The sequence below is a fragment of the Onthophagus taurus genome, chromosome 2, assembly GCF_036711975.1.
Source record: "Onthophagus taurus isolate NC chromosome 2, IU_Otau_3.0, whole genome shotgun sequence".
In the NCBI taxonomy this organism is placed as follows: domain Eukaryota; kingdom Metazoa; phylum Arthropoda; class Insecta; order Coleoptera; family Scarabaeidae; genus Onthophagus; species Onthophagus taurus.
The window spans coordinates 26,078,194-26,101,075 of NC_091967.1; the positions used below are offsets into that span (position 1 = coordinate 26,078,194).

General features: G+C 33.2%; 2 protein-coding genes across 2 annotated transcripts; one reads left to right on the plus strand and one right to left on the minus strand.

Annotated features, from left to right (window-relative positions):
* The first annotated feature begins 1,573 nt into the window (after window positions 1-1,573).
* On the plus strand, window positions 1,574-3,299 carry LOC111417427 (mitochondrial translation elongation factor Tu 1). The gene is made up of 2 exons (XM_023049698.2): window positions 1,574-1,741; window positions 1,808-3,299. The coding sequence occupies exons 1-2, from the start codon at window positions 1,705-1,707 to the stop codon at window positions 3,187-3,189; spliced, it is 1,419 nt and encodes a 472-aa protein (XP_022905466.1). The 5' UTR covers window positions 1,574-1,704; the 3' UTR covers window positions 3,190-3,299.
* An 8,434-nt stretch (window positions 3,300-11,733) lies between these two features.
* LOC111417426 (Endoplasmic reticulum protein 44) lies at window positions 11,734-21,213 on the minus strand. The gene is made up of 4 exons (XM_023049697.2): window positions 21,021-21,213; window positions 20,393-20,831; window positions 12,612-13,001; window positions 11,734-12,550 (listed from the first exon to the last, which is right to left on the minus strand). Exons 1-4 carry the CDS (start codon window positions 21,075-21,077, stop codon window positions 12,204-12,206), a joined length of 1,233 nt encoding a protein of 410 aa, XP_022905465.1. The 5' UTR covers window positions 21,078-21,213; the 3' UTR covers window positions 11,734-12,203.
* Window positions 21,214-22,882: the final 1,669 nt, after the last annotated feature.

The following is a 22,882-nucleotide window of genomic DNA, read 5'->3' on the forward strand; positions in this document are numbered from 1 at the left end:
AAAACTAACCCACTTTCTTATAACTGCATGGGTGCACCAAGCTTTTTCACTTTCAATAACATACATTCCTGAAACACGTTGAATCTGGTCTTTTTTACCTTTAGTGATTAAACATGGCGATACTTTCTTGGCATCTAGACGAATCGCCAAAATACAGGTAACACGTGCACTATCGTAACCGGTAGAAGGAACGTAAATTGACGAAGAAACCTTGTGGTGAACTGTCGTTTGAGCTCCTTGGCCTAGGAATACCGCGGTCTCATCCATAGCAATCATGTTGGAGAGTTGGTATTTCGAAAAATCGATGCCATCAACAAAAAGCTTAAACGCAAGTGCACGCTTAACAACTTCATTGTCTTCCAGCTTAAACAATGTTGTTGATCTCCTTAGAGACAGTTCATATCGTTTAAGGAAGTTGTCCAACCAGTGTGACGATGCTTTAAATTCTTCTGTGGATATATCAAATTCAATTGCTGTTTCAAGGGCAAATTTTTGAATATCAGCCCTGCGCACAACCAAAGCCATTGCTCTACTGCCTGCAATCCATTCTCAGATGCAATCTTCTAACTCAGAAAATAACGACTGCCGACCTGATCCAACTCTGCATTTTTTCTCATTTCCTAGGTCCCACAGTTGACACAGATAATCGTAGTCTGCACGCCATTTACGAACCATACGGAGATCCAGCATCTCCTCTTTACACAATGCTACAAGATTTACACCCCTGGAGTCTTCCACGATTCCCTTTTTGTACTCGACGGAATAGCTCTTTCGTTTTGTACACATTTTAACTGGGGTTAAAAATTATTCACTTTATTTTTAAATAAAATTATGTATGAGGAAATAATCAGACTTACAACACTGAAATTATTTACGTTGAACGCCGTATACCCTCTGTTCCGTAGTGTGAACAGCGTGGACCTTCGATGGTGCGTACAAGTGCATTGTGCCTCTTTGTCAAGGTTTTTACTTATATACCGCTCGGGGAAATCCCTTATTTTGTACTTTAAAGCACATTCAATATATCGTGTGTTTTAGAAGAAAAATTTATTGTACAATTGGTTTCTTAAAGAAAGAGAAAAGAATTCACGAAAGGAAAGCTAAACATATTATTACTTATACTTAATAAATCAACAGCATTTTTTAACGAATTCTTTTTGTCACATTATTTTAACTAGGGCTTATTTTCGGAGGATGTCTTATTTTACAAAAAATTTCGAAAATCACGATAGGGCTTATTTTCGGAAAAAGACGGTATATTAAGTATTTTTCAATTTGAAATTGTTGTGCCATCTATTGTTGGGTTTTTGAATTTGTTTTGGATATACGGATTTTCTATTAGTTAGACGAGCATAGACGAAGGTGTCCTTTTTTATTGGTCTATCTGATATGCATTTTGAATCCAACATGTGCGCAATATTGCAGTTGCTTTTAACATTGAAAAGATTTATCATATAATCAATATATTATATTTAATAAATTATAATTGTTATAATTTTTGATAATCTTTTATTAATCAAAATTTTAAAACATGTTAAGTAAGGATTGTATTATTTCCATGTCCATGTCTATTATTATCATTGGACGGCACCGGCCGCAATCCGCCATATTGAACGTTGAATAATTTATTAAAAGATAATTCTGAAAATTTCTTAAATTATCACTTAAATCTCCATTATATTTATATAAATCAACTATAAAACGATGTCTACAATTGTCACGGCTCGAGTTTTAGCACCAGGTACCGTAATACACCATAACTAACATGTTTCTAATTTATAGGTTATCTAACGCATGATTTTTTTAGTACTAAGACGAACTTTAAAGCAATTATTGTTCAATTGCGAAGCTATTAAATATCAAAATCGACATAAAATAGTACAATGTTTCATACCAACCACAACCCAGAGAAGATTTTACGCTGAAAAGAAGGTTTTTGAACGTAACAAGCCGCATTGTAACGTTGGAACAATTGGTCACGTTGATCACGGAAAAACCACATTAACTGCTGCCATTACTAAGGTTTTAGCCGATAAAAAGTTAGCCAGTGCAAAGAAATATGCCGATATCGATAACGCACCGGAAGAAAAAGCAAGAGGAATCACAATTAACGTTGCTCATATTGAGTACCAAACCGAAAATAGACATTACGGCCACACCGATTGTCCTGGTCATGCCGATTACATCAAAAACATGATAACAGGAGCAGCTCAAATGGATGGAGCGATTCTTGTTGTTGCTGCAACGGATGGTGTGATGCCCCAAACAAGAGAACATCTTTTATTAGCGAAACAAATTGGTGTTAAACACATTGTAGTATTTATTAATAAAGTGGATGCAGCTGATAAAGAAATGGTGGAACTAGTAGAAATGGAAGTTAGAGAATTAATGACTGAGATGGGTTTGGATGGTGAAAAGGTTCCTGTTGTTCATGGCTCCGCACTCTCTGCTCTAGATGGAAAAAGTCCTGAAATAGGTTCAGAAGCCATTATGACACTTCTTAAAGAAATCGACTCGTACATTCCAACTCCTGTCAGAGAATTAGATAAACCCTTCATGTTACCTGTCGAACATGTTTATTCGATAGCCGGAAGAGGAACTGTCGTAACCGGGAGATTAGAAAGGGGAATAATTAAAAAAGGAAATGATGTTGAATTTGTTGGTTATAACAAAGTTTTAAAAAGTACAGTAACCGGAGTTGAAATGTTTCATCAGATTTTAGAAGAAGCTCAAGCAGGTGATCAACTTGGAGCTTTGGTTAGAGGTGTTAAAAGAGATGATATCAAAAGAGGCATGATTATGTGTAAACCAGGCACGATGAAAGCTCACGATCATTTAGAAGCTCAAGTTTACATTTTAAGCAAAGAAGAAGGTGGTCGATCAAAACCTTTTACTTCATTCATTCAGATGCAAATGTTTTCAAAGACTTGGGACACCGCCGTTGTTGTTAATATTCCTGATAAAGAGATGGTGATGCCAGGTGAAGATTCAAGACTAATTTTAAAAATGATGCGGCCAATGGTTTTGGAACAAGGACAACGATTTACACTTCGCGATGGTAATCTCACGCTTGGAACGGGAGTTGTAACTAAAGTTTTACCGAAACTTACAGAAGAACAAATCGCTTCGCTCACCGAAGGTAAAAAAGCTAGGGAGAAGAAACAAAAAGAAGCTACAGCACCTAAATAATTGAGTCTTATAATTATTTTGTTTTTTTTTTTTGTTCTGTTTAGATATAGTTTGATATAGATGTAAGAATTAATAATTATGTTCTTTTGTAATTAAATTTTTTCTTTTGAGTTTTGTTTCTTAATGATGATACATCGTCTTTTAACCAATTCTTTGTATTTTGTAAAATAACGACTTGATAAATAAAAGTGTTTTGTTGGAAAGTAACTAAAGAAATCGTCGATCCTAAAGCTTCTGCCAGTATGCTCTTCTTACCGCCCTCTTTTCCGACATCCTCTCCATGTGCTCAAGCCACCAACAAGGGAAGTGTCATAACTGTGTCTAACCGATTTCAATGAAATTTGGTACAGTCAAAATGGACCAACATTTTTTTTTATATTATGCTTAGTACTAGTGATGGAACCGATAGTGATTTTGCGAAAAACTGGATATTCGGCATCCCATTCGGCGGATATCCGGTTATCCGGCATATCTATCCGGCCATTATGGTTATAATTTTTGAAGTGATACCCACATTAGATTGCCACATTATTGCGAAATTTGAATATAGATATTAACAGTGAAATTAGGGTAAAACGCCAGTAATTGACCGTTGGTCAGTGTTTGACCGTTTTGGTAAAAAATAAGGATCCAAGGGATATCTAAAAAAATATAAATCTATCCCTGAATAGTCACTAGTCTCCTCTCCACCCCCTACTAAGCAAAAAGTCCACGACCATACTGTTCTTGAGTTCTTGTTGTTTAATTTCGCGCTAACTGTCGGCCTATTCACATCGTGATAAAAATGATAATTTTTCAATGAGTAAAGCATATAAGTAAAAAGCTACTACACTACGAATGTGACAACGCTCTTATCGCTTGTAAAGTACTCCATTTTGGCTTTTCTTGGTTTGATTCTATTGCTAAAATTGCTGCTCTAACAAGTCGCCACGATATCGTTTCTTCATAGCCGCAATTATGCCTTGAGCAAGAGGTTGCAATGCACTTGTTGTGTTAGCCAGAAAATAAACGACCTTAACATTGCGCAAATCAATTCCCTTAACGTTATGTGCTGAACAATTGTCCATTGTTAACAACACTTTTCTGTTTAGAGCTGCCATGTTGCGTTGAAAACGAAGAAGCCATTTTCGAAATGCTACATACTCAGGCGTTTTTCTGAGCAGTATAATGGCATGGCAAATGGGAACGATCGAATTTATTTAAACATCTTGGATTTTTTGATTTTCCTACTATCCATAGTTTTAATTTTTCACTTCCATTAGCATTGTAGCATAAAACTGCTGTTATTCTTTCTTTGCTTTTAATGCCCCCTTAACATTGTTTGAATTTAAAATCCAAAGTACGGTTTGGCATTAGATTAAAAAAAAATACCAGTCTTATCAATATTAAAAACATCTTGATACATCTTGGCTTCAACCCGAAACCACAGAATAACCAGAACTGACAGCTTTGTCGGAACGTTTGATGTTTTAGATTGGCGAGTTTGGGACCTCGATGCTTTGGCGCCATGTATGGCTCCACTGTTTCAGCCATTTTATTGGAGTTTATAATACAGGTTCACACGCTTAAATTTGTATCGTAAAAGAATTATTTATACACAGCATTTTTTTTTTGTGTTTATACTATTATTTTATTTAATAATATAATATACATACACAATTTATATATAAAAGTAGAATTGCAATATAAATTTTTTTAATCCATCGTTATTGATAATTTTAAGGACAGAATTACACGTTCTTAGTAATTTACCCAAACAGTTAATGATAAGAAACATTATTTAATTATTTGAGATACACGTACTTATATAAACATATGTATATATCATAAATAGACTTTAGGTTGGAGTCAATATGTCAAACTTTTATTAGTAAATAATAAACCGATGTGATATTAGCTCAAAATAAACTCCAATAAAATGGCGATTCACAAGGCCCCATTTTGTCTAGACGGGCTCACTGTCATTTCTGGTTATTCTGTGCCGAAACCACAGAATAACCAGAAATGACAGTGAGCCCGTCTAGACAAAATGGGGCCTTGTGAATCGCCATTTTATTGGAGTTTATTTTGAGCTAATATCACATCGGTTTATTATTTACTAATAAAAGTTTGACATATTGACTCCAACCTAAAGTCTATTTATGATATATACATATGTTTATATAAGTACGTGTATCTCAAATAATTAAATAATGTTTCTTATCATTAACTGTTTGGGTAAATTACTAAGAACGTGTAATTCTGTCCTTAAAATTATCAATAACGATGGATTAAAAAAATTTATATTGCAATTCTACTTTTATATATAAATTGTGTATGTATATTATATTATTAAATAAAATAATAGTATAAACACAAAAAAAAAATGCTGTGTATAAATAATTCTTTTACGATACAAATTTAAGCGTGTGAACCTGTATTATAAACTCCAATAAAATGGCTGAAACAGTGGAGCCATACATGGCGCCAAAGCATCGAGGTCCCAAACTCGCCAATCTAAAACATCAAACGTTCCGACAAAGCTGTCAGTTCTGGTTATTCTGTGCCGAAACGTTCGCGAAGCAAGTAAGGTCCATTACTACCATCTTTTAGATAAATTTATCTTATAGATAAACCCATTTACTAGCCAATCAGAGCGCGTAAAATAGCCGTAACCGTGGTAATAATCCCTAAGATAGCTTAACCAGAAAATGGTAGTAATGGACCTAAGTCGGAACTCGTCCACTTCCAAAGCTAAACACTAAAAACTAGCTGGAATATTGTCTATACTGAGTAGACAAGGAACATTTTCGTGTTCGCAATTACGATAATAGTTTGCATTGAAATTATATTCTACGGATGAAATAATTGTTCGTACTTCATTATAATGAAATTTCGTTATAATGAAAAAAGTCCATATAAACTGTGTTGAAGACTTTTATGGCATAATTTTGGTTCGCAATAACGACAATTTCGTTATATCGGTGTTCGCTATATAGAGGGTTTACTGTATATACTATCTCCTATATCGCTGACTCCCTATGTAAGCAATGAGAGGAGTCTGTCTTTGTCGTTTCAAATGTCGCGAAAGCGCTTGCGTGAATCGTAAATTTTAAAGAGTTTGAAGTGTTTCGTGCGTATTTTATGCAGCATTAAAATGCAACATTGTAGATGATTTACTTTAATTATAAGTTATCATTGATGCATCAAATAAATTAGAATATGTATATGTACTCAAGCTACATCAATCGTATATATTATTAATTCAGATGAATTTTAGATTTATTCTTTACCATTTTACAATGAGAAAATAAAAATTACTATATATCTAACCCAATGTTTTATTTTATTACACATTTCGGAGGGTACATAAAATATTATTATTATTAGTGCATACCACATATCAATCCTTATTCCTTGTGGAAAATATATTGAACACTTCCATATCTTGAACTAGTATACCATATATACATATGAATAGAACATTCGTGCAAAATAATTTAATATTAACGTAGTATTATTTAACTGTTTGCCAAACCTATCGTTTGATATGGGCTCCTTCCGCTGACAGAACGAGAATCATTCGGCTTGCGCTTACAACATATCAATCCTATTATTCCAAGTGGAAAATAACCATGATGCAGATATACCCACTTCATAGGCATGCTGGAGGGTTTGTAAGCCTCGCTAACGACAATGCCTCCATGAAAGTACTAACTCTCATTGAGATCAGAGCATCATGGTTATTTTCCACATGGAATAATAGGATTGATATGTAGTATGCGCAAGCCGAATGACTCTCATTCTAGCAGCGGAGGGAGTCCATATCAAAGGATAGGTTAGGCAAACACTTAAATGACACTATTTTAATATCAAATTATTTTGCACAAATGTTCTAGTTATATGTACATATGGTACACTAACTCAAGATATAGAAGTGTTCAATATATTTTCCAAACCTACCATTAACTAACGAACGGTTTGACCGATTTTAATGTTTTATATCTTAAACGAAAGCTTGCGTCTGGCTGAATAATTACGTGTAAAGTATCTTGAACACTTCAATATCTGAAGCTGCTAGTTTTCCATATGTACATATACATAGCATAATGATGCAAAATAATTTAATATTGAAATAGTATTATTTCAGTGTTTGCCGAACCTATCCTTTGATATCGACTCCTTCTGCTGACAGAACGAAAATCATTCGGCTTGCGCTTACAACATATCAATCCTATTATTCCAAGTGGAAAATAACCATGATGCAGATATACCCACTTCATAGGCATGCTGGAGGGTTTGTAAGCCTCGCTAACGACAATGCCTCCATGAAAGTACTAACTCTCATTGAGATCAGAGCATCATGGTTATTTTCCACGTAGAATAATAGGATTAATATGTAGTATGCGCAAGCCGAATGACTCATTCTATCAGTGGGGGGAGTCCATATCAAAAGATAGGTTAGGCAAACACTTAAATAATACTATTTTAATATTATATTATTTTGCATGATTATTCTACGTATATGTACATATGGAAAACTAGCAGCTTCAGATATAGAAGTGTTCAATATACTTTACACATAATTATTCAGCCAGACGCAAGCTTTCGTTTGAGACATAAAACATTAAAATCGGTCAAAACCGTTCTTTAGTTAATGGTAGATTGGGCAAACACTTAAGGTCCATTACTACCATCTTTTAGTTAAATTTATCTTATAGATAAATCCTATTCCAGGAACTGGATTTTATACGAATTTTTAAAATTTAAACGGCGAAATTTGCAAAAAGAGAGCATACTTTAATTAATAATCGAAAGTGATAACAGCGACAGTTCTGTTAGTAATAAATGTGATGATGAATTACAAGCGAAGAGAAGAAAACTAGACGAAACTGCAACAAGAGATTTTATATATCGTATTGGGATTGTTACAATGAGGTTGCTAATGATAAATAAAGTTGTATTCAATAAAAAAAATTCCTATTGGGGTTGAACTTTATTATTATCTGCAGTGTCCAACACCTAAAATAGATACTAATTCCTGTGAATGGTAGAGTACTAACTGATAGGTTTTTAATATCCGGCCAAAGCTGGATGTTAGGTAACTATCGGATAGTTGGCGTATATCCGTTCCACCACTACATAGCACAATTGTATAACACCTAGTAAATACATACTAATTAGTTACTTATTTTTGACACAAATTAACCAAGATAATGTTTTGCAGCTTTTCCCAGTGGTCCAGTCTAGAGATGGGTCAACTCGATTTATCAAACTCGAGTTGAGGTTATTTCAAGTCAATTCGAGTTAGACTGTTACTAACTCGAGTTAGGTTTACACTTTGCACGACTACTAGTGATACGGTGCCTGCGGTTCGACATCGTCCTTAAATCAAGCTGAAAAGAACATTTTAATCGAACCGCCTTTGTCGTTACCACCGGCTTCTTCTTCATCTCTTGATGTTGAACCTCCAATAAAACGATTCAAGCAAACTCGCTTAACCGTACCATTTTCTGCAAAACAATTTGTAGAAATCTGAAGATGAAGTGTTGATTCAAATGATAGTTCAGGATTGTCGAAAATAAGGTTTGCGCAAATACACCAAAATATTAAATACCGATTATGAACTGCCTTCGAGGAAAAAATTTACTCAGATGTTGGAAAAAAAGTGTAACATTGAGTCTACAACTCGGAAGGAAAAATTGCAGGAGGTTGAACATATTGCTTTGATCTATGACATACCATAGATTAGACATTTATTGGGTTAGACCAAAAAGTTTTATACGAATCGTCATCATTGTGACTCTAGCATTTGTGATTAAAATTATGCCACGACTTACAGAAATATCCTCTGTATTATACCTGACCAATTGCATATATCATCAAGGATGAAACACCACAATATCAAACGAAATTCTAGACGAAACTCTTAAATTTAGACGAGGTCGCTTGTTGCATATTATAATTAATATTACCTTCTATATTTATAACACCACTTACAATTAGAAGCCAATACTATTTTACACCAACCCAGTTTTGGCATATACAGGGTGTTCCGGTGACTCGGGGCATAAAATTAACCTCATATAGTAGAGCAAAAATGATGACGATTCGTGAAAAAAAATTATTATAAAAGTCTTCAAATAGCCAAGATATGGGTCATCAAAGTTCAGAAATTTTAACACATTTTTCTAAATATTTTCAATACCATTTATGGTAGAGGGTTGAAATTTGGTAGAGGGTAAACAAATATTAAGCAAAATCATTGAACCAATTTTGACTTTGATCGGGCGGCGGCAACCATGCTATACAGGCTGTCCCTAAAATTTGTTTGCTCAGAACTTTTTTGTTCGCTCGTAACCCTACATTTATTTTTGTACTTTTTAATAGAAAATTTATTTTAGAAACTTTTATCACTCTTTGAAAATTTTGATAACATTGACTGTTTTCGAGTTATACGCGAAAATATTAAGCTTCGATTTTAATCGTAACAAACAAAAAAAGGAAACATATTCCGTAAGATATGAGTTGGCGATGACAATTGAAAAATGAACTGAGCTAATAACCATTATTTGCATAAATTTCGAAGTGCAGATTTAGTTAAATCCAGCGTTAATTTATTTTAGTTGAATAAAAGAAGGTAATTTCCAAAACGATAAATTTAATTTTCACGGTAACAACAAACAAGAACATAACAAAAATTCTAACAAAAATATTAACCCTACATTTATTTTTGTACTTTTTAACAGAAAATTTATTTTAGAAACTTTTATCACTCTTTGAAAATTTTGATAACATTGACTGTTTTCGAGTTATACGCGAAAATATTAAGCTTCAATTTCAATGGTAAAACTAAAAAAACGAAGTCTTCGAAAAAGTCAAGGTTGGCCATGGCAATTAAAAAAAACAACTTGCTGTCAACTTGCTTATGTCGTTTAAACACAAACGATAGTTCTGTTAGTTAGTTATTATTAATGTTAAGTGTTCAAAATGGAGAGTTACACATTTAGTGAACAAATTGACATGATTTGGACATTAGGGCAATGTCAATGCATATTGCAGTCGCAGTGGGCAATTGGCCAGTGTGCGCATTTGGCATATTGCCAAATAATGCAGCACAAAATCCAAATTGATGATCAGTTTTTAGAAAAAGTACTTTTTACAGATGAATCCACTTTTTCTAAAGATGGAATCATCACTTTGAGAAATTTACATAGTTGGGCAGACGAAAATCCAAGATTTAAGAAAACTTGGAAATCACAATGGAGATTTTCTCATAACGTTTGGGCTGGCATTGTGGGCGATGTAATTATTGGACCCGTTTTCTTACCATCAAGGCTGGATGGACATAATACAGGCGACATTTAGAGAAATTAGATGATTTTTGAGATGATGTTCTTTTAAACACAAGGCAAGCAATGTGGTATATGCATGATGGTGCTCCTGCGCATAACACACAGGCTGTCCAAGAATTTCTGAGGGAACGTTTCCGGGACGGTGGATTGAACGAGGAGTAGGTGCACCCATAAGTTGGCCCCCCGATCGCCGGATCTTACACCTGTAGATTTTTATTTATGGGAACGCGTTAAATCGCTAGTTTACTGCGTTGAAATAACTTCACTTGATCAACTGAGGTTGCGAATTGTTGATTCATTTGATCAACTTCGAACTGAGATCAATGGTCTCCGCAGAGTGCGCTTTAACTTAAGACGGCGATATCAGGCAGTGTTTTTGAACATCTGCTTTAGTATTTTTTTCTTCTTTTTTATTTATTACTATTTGTTTATAATTTTATTGTTCTTGTTAATATTTTTGTTAGAATTTTTGTTATGTTCTTGTTTGTTGTTACCGTGAAAATTAAATTTATCGTTTTGGAAATTACATTCTTTTATTCAACTAAAATAAATTAACGCTGGATTTAACTAAATCTGCACTTAGAAATTTATGCAAATAATGGTTATTAGCTCAGTTGGTTTTTCAATTGTCATCGCCAACTCAGATCTTACGGAATATGTTTCCTTTTTTTGTTTGTTACGATTGAAATCAAAGCTTAACATTTTTGCGTATAACTCGAAAACGGTCAATGTTATCAAAATTTTCAAAGAGTGATAAAAGTTTCTAAAATAAATTTTCTATTAAAAAGTACAAAAATAAATGTAGGGTTACGAGCGAACAAAAAAGTTCTGAGCAAACAAATTTTAGGGACAGCCTGTATAGCATGGTTGTCACCGCCCAATCAAAGTGAAAATTAGTTTAATGATTTTGCTTGATATTTGTTTACCCTGTACCAAATTTCAACGCTCTATCATAAATGGTATTGAAAATATTTTGAAAAATGTGTTAAAATTTCTGAACTTTGATGACCCATATCTTGGCCATTTGAAGACTTTTATAATAATTTTTTTTTCACGAATCGTCATCATTTTTGCTCTAGTATATGAGGTTAATTTTATGCCCCGAGTCACCAGAACATCCTGTATAATATTATAACATCATTCTAATTGTCTTAATTTTATTCTCCAATCCACAACCGATTCCAATTAATAAAATATATATTAATAGATATTGTCTTTATAAATATTTATTAGAAAATAATACTTGTACATGATTTATTTACATTGTACATAATAAAATTGAAGATTGCAAGCCTAAAAACTGCTCAAATTAAAGAAATTTGAATTACAACTTACAGAATGCTTTGCTCCTAAAAAAACACATCAGTATACGTTTTTAAAATGACAAATTAATTATAAGAAAAAAACGTATTTTTAAAAATACATACAGGTGTTTTATAAAAGTCTACTATAAACAGCTCTTTGTAACTACTTTTTGTTAGTTTAATCTTTAAATTAAGTAAAAATTGTATTCTAAATGGCGCAAAATTGTACAACAAAATATTATAATTAATTCATTTCACAACATTATTTTCATTTGAACATTTAACAAAAATTCCTTCATTTTTTCTTAGTTTTTATACAAATTATTAGCACAAAATTGTTTTATTATTATCACTAAAAGAAATTTTAGATACCAGTTCAAAGCTCATCTTTTAAAAGCGTATAACGATTTTTCGATGGCGCCAATTTTTTAAAAGTACTCTCAGGAGGAGTTGTTGGTTGTTTCTTCGCACTTTCTGTAGCTTTCTCGGCTTCTTGGGGATCATCAGGACCGTAATGAAACTCTCGGTGCAATTTCCCCGTGTATAAATCTTGTATGAATTGTTTTAATTTTCCAGCTGTATCGATATCTTTAAAATCTGGGAATAAATACATATGTCGAAAACTATCGATCGCAATCAATGGTAAATCGGATTCGCTTTTTCCTAAATGATGTAAAGGATGTGCAAATTTCTTCCCATCAGCAGTTAAAAAATTAATCGATTCTAAAATATTATTTCATTTAATTAAAAAAATAATTACACAAAAAAATAATATTTTACTTACGTTTTTCACCCAATAATTCAGTTTTAACAAGCCAAGTAAATTTTTTAATCGATTCTTTATCATCGGGATGATGAAATAAGATTAAAAACGGTAACCCTTCTTCTGTTAACTCTTCAGCGTTTTCAAAAGTTATCTCTCTAACGAGCGGTACACATTTTTCCTGCACCCAAATGTGTAGTTCATCGAAATTATTGAGATCTCCCATAAATGTCTCGTCCAAATCGTTGGATCGTTCTACATCCGGTCGAAAAACGATCACAGGTTGGCCTGGTGGATGCATTTGTTGTGAGGCATCTCCAAAACCAACATGAAATTGACAATCGTCTTTTAAATTTGACGCTACGCGTCTGAAGACGTTGTATTGGGGTTGATCTCTTCTATCGAAATATCCTTAAAAAATGATTTAATAGTTTTTCTTTTAAATATTGGATGTTACAGAAAATTGTTAAAAACGGTAAAGTAATTAGTTATTACATTTACATCTTAAAATGCAATAAAATTCTGAGTAATAATATAAACTTTGATGTAGTATATTTCAGCACGACTGTATTAATATACCAGCAAAGAATACATGTGTTTAAAAATTAAAAATACGAGTTAACTTTATATTTCAACAGGATAATAAGTATAAACGTATTGCAACAAAAACTATGTAACGCCTTTTACAACACAACAGCAAAACTGACCAAAACAAATGTTTACAACTTTAAATCAACAATCGCGGATCCACGGCCTGTTCAGTGAAGATGGGTGGTTCGATTTATAAAGGCGCCACTCAGTTTCTTCCACGATGTCCACTAACTGAGAAGTGTGATGGAAAGGAAAGTTGTAACAAATAATACATTGACAACAAGACAACAAAACAAGACAAAAAAAATATCAAGAAGCGAATATGAGTTGCAATAAAGAAATAAATTTATTAAATAAAGCAAAAAAAAAATATATATATATATAAAGGAAAAGGTAAATATTTGAATAAAAAAAAAATGAGTGTTCCAATAACAACAAAAAAAATTATAAAAAAAATTATTAGCCAAAAAGACAAATTAAACAAGAAAAACTCAAATCAAAAAAAAATCTTAATTGAACTCGCGTACGTTCCCGAGTACCTTGAGCTCAAGTTTTCTCCGAAAGCGTTTTAAAAAAAAATCAAAATCAACGGAGAAAATATAAAAAAAACGGGCCAATAAAATTTAATATTACAAATAAAAAAATAATGAGTTGGAAGCACAAAAAAAAATTGTAACTATAAATTATAAAAAAAAGAAAACGCGTGAAGCGCTTAATACACAAAAAAAATTAATAAAAAAACGATATCCAAAAAAAGAAACGCAAAATTCTTATTCCAATTCTTTGTTTCCCTTGAATTTTTAAAAATGAAATTTCCGCCGACGAATTTTATTAAAATAAAATATCTGACCTTATTCCAACCTTGATAACAGATCTTTTCCTTTATTCCCGTGGCGTCGCGTGGAGTTAGGAAAGGTTTCGAAAACGTCAAAATGGCGATGGGTTCCTTGGTTCCAAAATGCTCCCAGCAAAGAAAAAAAATTGATGGGCGAAGAAAAATTGGAAACGATTGAATGTTACGATAACCGTAACTAAAAAGCCTAAAAGGAATAGAAGGAAAAAAAAAACGAATTAGAGAAGAAAAAAAAGAAATGTTCCGAGATGCAAAAAAACAACTCACCTCAAGATCTAACGAGGCTTAGGTCCAAAAAAAAATTTATAAGCAAATACGATATATATCCGGATAAATCCGTAATCGGAATAACGAAAACTTCGTTTTCCAACAGCAAAGAAACTGTGTAAAATCCCGAAAATCGGAGAAAAGCTACTAATTTCCAAAATGCCGTAATGGCGTCACCAAAATTCAACTAATGCACACAGTTCTTCAACGTATCGTCGATGGACCAATAATAATCAAGATGTCAATTATCCGTTTCCGATATCTAACAACCCCCACCTTATCAGATCCTTAACGCAAACTCGGAACGCTCAAAGAAAAGAAAAGACGGAAGAATATAAAAGAAGGAAAGATTACGAAAAATAACAAGTTTAAAATAAGAAATTAAAGAAAAGAATTAAATAATAGGAAAACTTAGTTCAGGAAAAAAAAGGATTAAAGGAAACTCCATTACGATCGTCACTGAAATAAAGTGTAATTAAAACAAAAAAAACAATAAATCAAAATAATAAATTCAAAACCCTAAACGCGAAATGCAACTCATATTTCACCTCAGCACACAAAGTAACAACACAAAACAAAACAAAGGTAAATGAAAATTTGGCACGTAACAACTAATAAGTGTGGGAATGCCACAGAGGATGTTGCGGAAATTCAGCGTTGATATTGAGTGACAACAGTTATTATTATTACAATAGTAGTAACAAGGGCGATGTTGATAGATAATGGGGACAATATTGCAAGAGGTATAGATAATATAGAGGGATATTAGGGATTATATTGACTGTTAGGGAATAGTGTAGAAAGATATATAGATGGTATTGAGACACATCAGAGATTATGTTGGATGACGTCGGAAGCAGTGTACCATCTAGGATAATGTTTAGCTACAGGGTCGCTGATATGTATGGAAACGGTCGGTTATCTCCTAAAGTAAGATAGCTAGCAAAAAATCACAAGGTACAAAAGTTTTAGTGTCACTAATCACTAAAATCACTCTTATAAATTACACAAAAATATTTTTGTCGATTATGTTCATAATTCATCAATGTACCTTTCATGGTTTCTCATCTCCATAGCAACGTAGTGACATAACACATGTCAAAAATACAAAAAGTTTAAATAATTTGCGCCCAAAGATAAATTACGTCACTAATTAGATAAATTCGTAAATTTTTAATAGCTCGATATCTGGAAAACGGTTAAGTTAAGGTTTATGATGTGTTACATGAACTTTGTTTAGAATTTCGAGATGAACTGAAATATTGAATAATATACAGAATGTTCCATTAAAGAAAACGTAATTTTGCTTCGTCATAACTTTTTGACTAACCCTGTATAAAAAACACTAAAACTTTTCAATAATAATACTTTCTCAACATTTTTCGCTAACTATCTTACTTTAGGACCGTTTCCATACATATCAGCGACCCTGTATATCAAGAATGAAGCTTATAGATAATGAGGGAGATAGATATCACGTATTATAGCTTATACTGACTCCAAACATTTTCGTTGCTAACTGTGTTGCTAACGGTAAACTGCCATATGCAATTTTTGATTTAGTGATAAAATAAAATAAACTAAACCTGACATTTTAAATGACATTTTTTGGCGGTTTTTTGTTAGCAACGAAATTGTTTGGAGTCTTTATAAGCTCCGCTCATCTCTGTGACGTCAGACTTAGGCGGTCTATTGTTTGGAGTCGGTATAAGCTCCGCCCACCACTGTCACGTCAGACTTAGGCAGTCTATTCGAGCGGAAACTGTCTCCGTTACCATAGTAACACACATAATAATTCCATAATGACGCCATAATTTGGTTGTAGCTACATCAAATTTTTTAAATAAAAGTTTCAATATCTCGAAAACTATGCAGTTTAAAGCATTAAAACCTAATGGCATTTTGCAACACCTTGTCAAAAGGAATCCAATAACCTTAAAATATAGAGAGTGTTCCATTTAAGAAACACACTCACCATGTCGAAACTCAGACTGCCGTCATCATTTTTATTTGATTTGTACGCCAAGATATGCGGAAAATATTATTAGAATCCATGTTGCGCGATTAATAAATATAAGATATAATAAAACAATAATGTGTTTTAACTTCAGTTTCTCGCGTTTATTTTTAAATTTCCTCGGTACCGGTTTCGACGCTATATTAGGTCATCATCAGCCGAATCTACAAAACAATTGAATTACAAAAAATCCTGTATGAATGAGAATAATTAAAACTATATATTAATTATATTATTTATGTTATATTATTAACTATATATTAATTATATTATTTATGTTATATTATTAACTATATATTAATTATTCTCATTCATACAGGATTTTTTGTAATTCAATTGTTTTGTAGATTTGGCTGATGATGACCTAATATAGCGTCGAAACCGGTACCGAGGAAATTTAAAAATAAACGCGAGAAACTGAAGTTAAAACACATTATTGTTTTATTATATCTTATGCGGAAAATAGTTTCAAGTAACTTTTATTTAAAACTTTTTTTAATATAAGTTGAAGTTTAGGCTGTAGAACCATTATTCCATACTTTTTGTACATCCTGTATATATAAATTCCTTGCCTGATGCACTGGATCTACCAGTTGTATTATATGCAGATCATATAATATCATCGTATTTGAAACATTGAAAATAAATCATCATACGCTCTATCATACGCTTCTGCGTTAGTAAATAACATGTTTACAGTTACCATGGTTATGTGATTTGTTTTTCTCGATGAGGTAACTGGATCCGATTGATGGCACTCAAAAGTTTTTAACATTTTCTTCTATAATTCGAGAAGGGTGGCGATATCGAGATGCGGTTTTCACTCAAATTTTGCAAATTTTAAGGTGACTAAGGGTCTGTGAAGTAAATAGTACCGTTCCATTTAACTTTTCTTCAAAAATCACAATAATATGTAATCGCTGCAGATAACGCCCTCTAGCTTATTTGTTTTAAAGCAAACGGTCTTACTGAAGTAAAAATTTTAGTGTCGTAAAATGCTCTTTCAAACAACACCGAAAATATTCAAATCGGTTGAATGGTCCAGGAGATATTAAAATGTAAACATTTGAAAACGCATTGGCCTCCCCCTCCCTTATTATGACAGATATGAGAAATATTGCAAAACAAAAGCGATGCAGTATTATCCAAGCTATTAAATAATGTTGTCAAAGTTATAGCTCATCGTCTAACTTTCTGAGAAAGCAGGAATTTTATGTTTCTCTATGGCAGTGCCCCCTAGCGGTCGAACTACAAACTTCAAAATAATTTCCAGCTATTTCTCTTGCCCACTTTGCTTATAAGGATTTTTTTCCCAAACCTATAGGCCTTACCGTTGTCGAGATACGGCCGCTCCGTACCCTTAACGGGACACCTGTATACTATATTCCATACATAATGGGCAACCTGTATAAATAACTATTATTTTTACAATAAATTTTCAAATATTTCATATAAGTTGACGAACTTGGTACTGGCCTCTTTAGGTAAGTATCGTGAAACACGTCAGGCGTTGCTTGCAAACTTAATTCTGAAAGATACTTATGAATGATAGTAGAACTTATGTATGATATATCAAAATACTGTTTACTAATGACAAATGATATTGACATGTCGCATTTAAGTAATTAGGTACGCCCTGGTTTATACATTTTTGCATATTGCCTCTTAAGTGAAATTCACAGTACATTTTTATAGTTTAATGTATGAGTAAACAGTCGAAAGTTGGATGGACTAATCCGCCAAACCATCCAAGGTGAAGAAATTCCTTTCTCAAAGGAAGTCAAATATCTAGGAGTAATCCTAGACAAAACCCTCTCATGGAATGGACATTTGCAGGGAGTTTTGCACAAAGCTAGTCTTAGTGGAAAAAATTGGGGTCTTACCCCTGCAAGACTGTACTGGCTCTATGTGACTGTGGTTAGACCTATGATCACATACGGAGCAGCAGCCTGGTATGGGAAAGTCCGACAGACTTCAGTTATCAGTAAACTTTCACGAATTCAACGAGTAGCCGGATTGGCAATCTCTGGTGCGATAAGCACAACGCCAACTCTAGCAATGGAGGTTCTGCTTGGCCTATCTCCTCTGCATTTGCATATAGAGAAAGTGGCTAGAACAACCATTTATAGATTTAAGCAGTATGCTCAAAACTGTTCCGACATGTCCTACCAATGGGCTGCGGAAGACATTATAAGCACTGATATTGTGCTATCAATGCCGTCAGATTTGGCGGTATCACTATCAGTGATTAATGCTCGATACCAGATTGCACTGCCCGAGCGGCAGTCCTGGATCGAAAATGAAATTCGAAGAAAATGAAAATTCGGCAGACATTTGCTTGTACACAGATGGATCAAAAACGCCTGAAGGGGTCGGAGCAGGAGTATACTGCCAGACACCTCGAATTAAGCAAGCTTACAGCCTGGGTACGTACTGTACTGTATTCCAGGCGGAAGTATTTGCTATTGACATGGGTGCTAAAATCCTTCTTGAAAGAGGGGTGAAGAACATGACAGTACGAATTTTCTCAGACAGTCAAGCCGCTCTCCAGGCGCTGCAAGCCGTGAAAACGGTGTCGGCTCTGGTTAATGATTGTAAGAGAACATTAAATACACTGAGTTGTGATAACAGAGTCTCTCTGATCTGGGTCCCGGGTCACTCTGGGGTTGCTGGTAATGAAGCGGCAGATAAGCTAGCACGAGATGGCAGCGCTGAAGCGTTTGTGGGGCCGGAACCAGCAGTTGGTCTATCATTTGCGATGGCCAAATATAGAATAGGACTGTGGGATGAAGAGAGACTTCGCCTACTGTGGATTTCCAGTTCTCCTGGAATAAGACATGCTAAGGTGTTTATTAACATCGCCACTATCAAACCCGGGAATATTTTAGGACTTGCCCGTAGTAGTATAAAAGTTCTAATGGGTGTTTTTACTGGGCAGTGCCGATTAGAAGCACATCTCAACTTGTTGGGTTTAGCCGACGATGTTGAATGCCGACTATGTGCGGAGGAAACAGATGTTTTCAGCACGTTTTATGCCACTGTCCTGCTGTTAACCGTATCAGATTCTCGATTTTTGGGTCGCAGTTTATCTCCTGAAAAGATCTGAATGACCTTTCACTGAGCAAGGTATTAATGTTCGTTAAGAGCATTGGACTGCACGGTGAAATTTGATAACGATATCTATCGGGGTACAATAGATCTTTAGTATTCTATGTAATGTAATGTAATGAGTAAACAGTAATTAGTAAACAAAATGTTTCAAATTAATTGCATCTTAATGAAACAAATGAGATAATGAAAAAAACTCTTGAACACACACTTATTTTTGCTTTTAAATGTATCTCACTTAAGTCATTGGATTTTTTTTAAAGCTTCCTCTTTAAATTAATTTAAGGATGCTTAGTTTTTTTTTGTTTACAGGCTAATACTGGTTGTTCTATATCTTCATCTAATACTAATTCTGTATAACAACCACATATAATGTAACATGTTAAGACTGATTTATTTTATGCCAATAACTAAGACGTAATTAATTCAAAAAATTTGTAAAATGTCAAGAGTCAATTAATCTATTCAAATCAGTTATATCTTATATAAAACTTTTTAAACAAAAGTTAGTTTTATTAAATAATAAAATGTTGGTATTTCAACCATAGAATGTAAACAAGATAATAAAGTTATTTATAACTTATTTAAATAATTATCGCGTGCTTACTGCACTTGCTACATTTTTTAAATAATTCCATCTTTATGATTTTATTAATTTCAATGTCCACTTTACTAAGTATCTTTTATATAACTTCAGAAGCAAATTAAAGTAAATCTCATATCTTAACATATAAGATATGCATATAGGAGATTATAAGCAAACCAATTCAATGTAGAGGAACAAAAAATTAGAAAAAATTTAAGTAATAATTACTGCATAGAAAAAGCGAATGAGTTAAACATCCTCTTATTACAGAACTTACCAATATTAATTAATTAGAAGAGTATATCAGTTCAATGATCAATAAATACCATTATCTTTAATTTAATATCTCAATTGCTTGTTACAACCAGTTGGATACTTACCAATAACGATTCGTTTATTTCCATCTAATTTAACCAATTCAGAAATAGACCCAAACTCCTTAATTGGATCAACAAGTTGTTCCTTAATAAAATTAGTAAAAGCCTCAACAGATCGTTGCCCGCGATACTCCTTTTTCGCAGGTTGACCATTCCTAATAAGTTTTAATGTGGGATATTTGCTAATGTGAAATCGACTGGCCACTGATGTTTCTTGATCGCAATCGACTTTACCAAGAACGACACGTCCCGCTTCGGGAACCTCCTTTGAAACATTATCCGCCGCCTCATCAAAAATCGGCATTAATAAATTGCTAAATCTACACCAATCCGCATAAAAATTAATCAATACTAATTCATTGGAAGCTAAGGTCATATCCAGATTACTTTGGGTTAATTTTACAGCTCCACTATCAGTTGGATTATAAAAGAAATGAATTATCTAAAATAAAAGAAAATATTTTTAGGTTATGTGGTTTTAATGAATTTTTGGTGGGATTTTTACGTTCTTATCTTGAAATTGGATCGGAACAAGGACGAATTTATAAAAAACTATTCGTATTTATAGCGTAATTAACAGAAAATACACGAATACGTAGTCGTGGCAGAAATAGCGGCAAACAATACTTACTAATATCACTGTTAGAACGAATAATTTCCTATTAAAAATACATTGTAACGCATCCATTATTTTATAGCCGCTTGATTAGTGGAGGCGCAGGTTATAGATGAACGCAGAGTTTTAATTTTTAAAATTTTTCCTTTTTGGACGCGAAACCAAATATTCGCTTCTGTCAAAATAGACTGAAATTGACACATTGGATGTTTGAGTTTAAGAAAATCGAACGCGAATGTCGTGGCATCTTGCGTCAACGTTACGTAATTTGTAATTTCTCCACGCAATGATAGATGTCGCGATTTTATTTACCTTTAAATTTGATTTTAATTAATTTAATTCTATTTATGTTTAATTATAATTGGAGGTTATTATGAATCTCTTCATTCACTATTTCAACATTCAACATTATTTTGAACAAAGCTACCAGTGTATTGATAACACAGTGCAACAGCCATTCTGGGGGGTGAAAAATTTTAAGTCAGGGTGAAAGTACTAGGTCTATATAGTAAAACCTCCAAAAGGTTTGACGTTCTCAGGCCAAACTTTTTTTTATGACCTTTTATATTTCTTTTCTTATCTTGATGTTTGTTTGCTTAGTTTTTCAGTTATAACTCAAGAATAATAATAATAATAATAACTTGACTTTATTAATAAAAAAAAACAATGATAATAATTATACAAAAGCAATACGTAGGGCGGAGTTAGGAATCAAGTTCCTCTCTACCACTCAACCCTACAAACAAACAAAAAAAAAAAAAATTAAGTATTAATAAAATAGAACAAAAGAAAAATTAAAATTAAGAGAAAAAAAAAAAGAATCAATGTTTACGAAATTAACAATATTAAACAAATCAAAAATAATAAAAAAACAAAAAAAAACAAAGGAATATATATTAATTGCAATACATATGCATGCGAAACTCAGCAACTATACGCCAGATTGTTCATCCATTAACATTTGTCGCAGTTTCTTCTTAAACGCATTCAAATTTAGACACTTCAAAGAGCCTGGTAGCGGATTATAATATTTAGGAAGGCAATAAGTGAAGGATCGTTCAAATAACGAGGTCTCGTGTTTAGGAGGTGTAATAATACCTCTATTTCTAATATTGATATTATGAACATCTGTCCTGAATGATATTTTGTTGTATAGATACGGGGGCTTCTTCTACATGAGAAGTTTATGGTAGAATGATAATAAATGCAACTTTCTTCTGTTGGACATATTCAGCCAACCAGCATCTATTAATTTATGAGACACATGATCATACCGTTTTAAACCGTATACAAGCCTGAGGCAAGCATTCTGTACCCGCTGTACACGACTTACTGAAGTGCTAGCCAAACAGGTACCAAAAACCTTATCACAAAAGGTGAAATTACTAAGTACAAGGGTATCGCACAGTTTTAACAGTGTAGCTTTAGATACTGTGTGCCTAATGCCATAAATTAATTTCAACGTTGCATATGATTTATTGGTTTTCTGTGTAATATGTGTTTTAAATCTAATATCTGAATCCTGATACAATCCCAAATTACGAAAACAGCATCCTACATTAATTCGCTGGTCATCATCTTCTATACTAAAATGAGTAGAATGTTCTTCTCGCAAACCCCGCCTACCAAAAAGCATCAATGCCGACTTGGCACCATTCACCTTCAAATTATGTCCAGACGAAATTTCCACTAAGTTCCTAATTTCCCGTGTTAAAATAGTTTCAGCCAGAGACACATCACTGGGAGCAAATCTCAGATATAGTTGGGTGTCATCTGCGTAAAAATGACAGCTACAGTGTTTCAAACTATTTGAAAAGTTGGATGTATATAACGAAAACAAAAGTGGCCCCAATATAAAACCCTGCGGCACACCCGCC

Coding starts and splice junctions, on each gene's coding strand:
- LOC111417427 (XM_023049698.2), top strand. CDS start 1,705: ATGTCTACAATTGTCACGGCTCGAGTTTTAGCACCAG. Junction 1,742..1,807: donor GGCTCGAGTTTTAGCACCAG/GTACCGTAATAC, acceptor TGATTTTTTTAG/TACTAAGACGAACTTTAAAG.
- LOC111417426 (XM_023049697.2), bottom strand. CDS start 21,077: ATGGATGCGTTACAATGTATTTTTAATAGGAAATTATTCGTTCTAACA. Junction 13,002..20,392: donor AAATAAACGAATCGTTATTG/GTAAGTATCCAA, acceptor TCATTTTTTAAG/GATATTTCGATAGAAGAGAT. Junction 12,551..12,611: donor TGAATTATTGGGTGAAAAAC/GTAAGTAAAATA, acceptor ATAATATTTTAG/AATCGATTAATTTTTTAACT.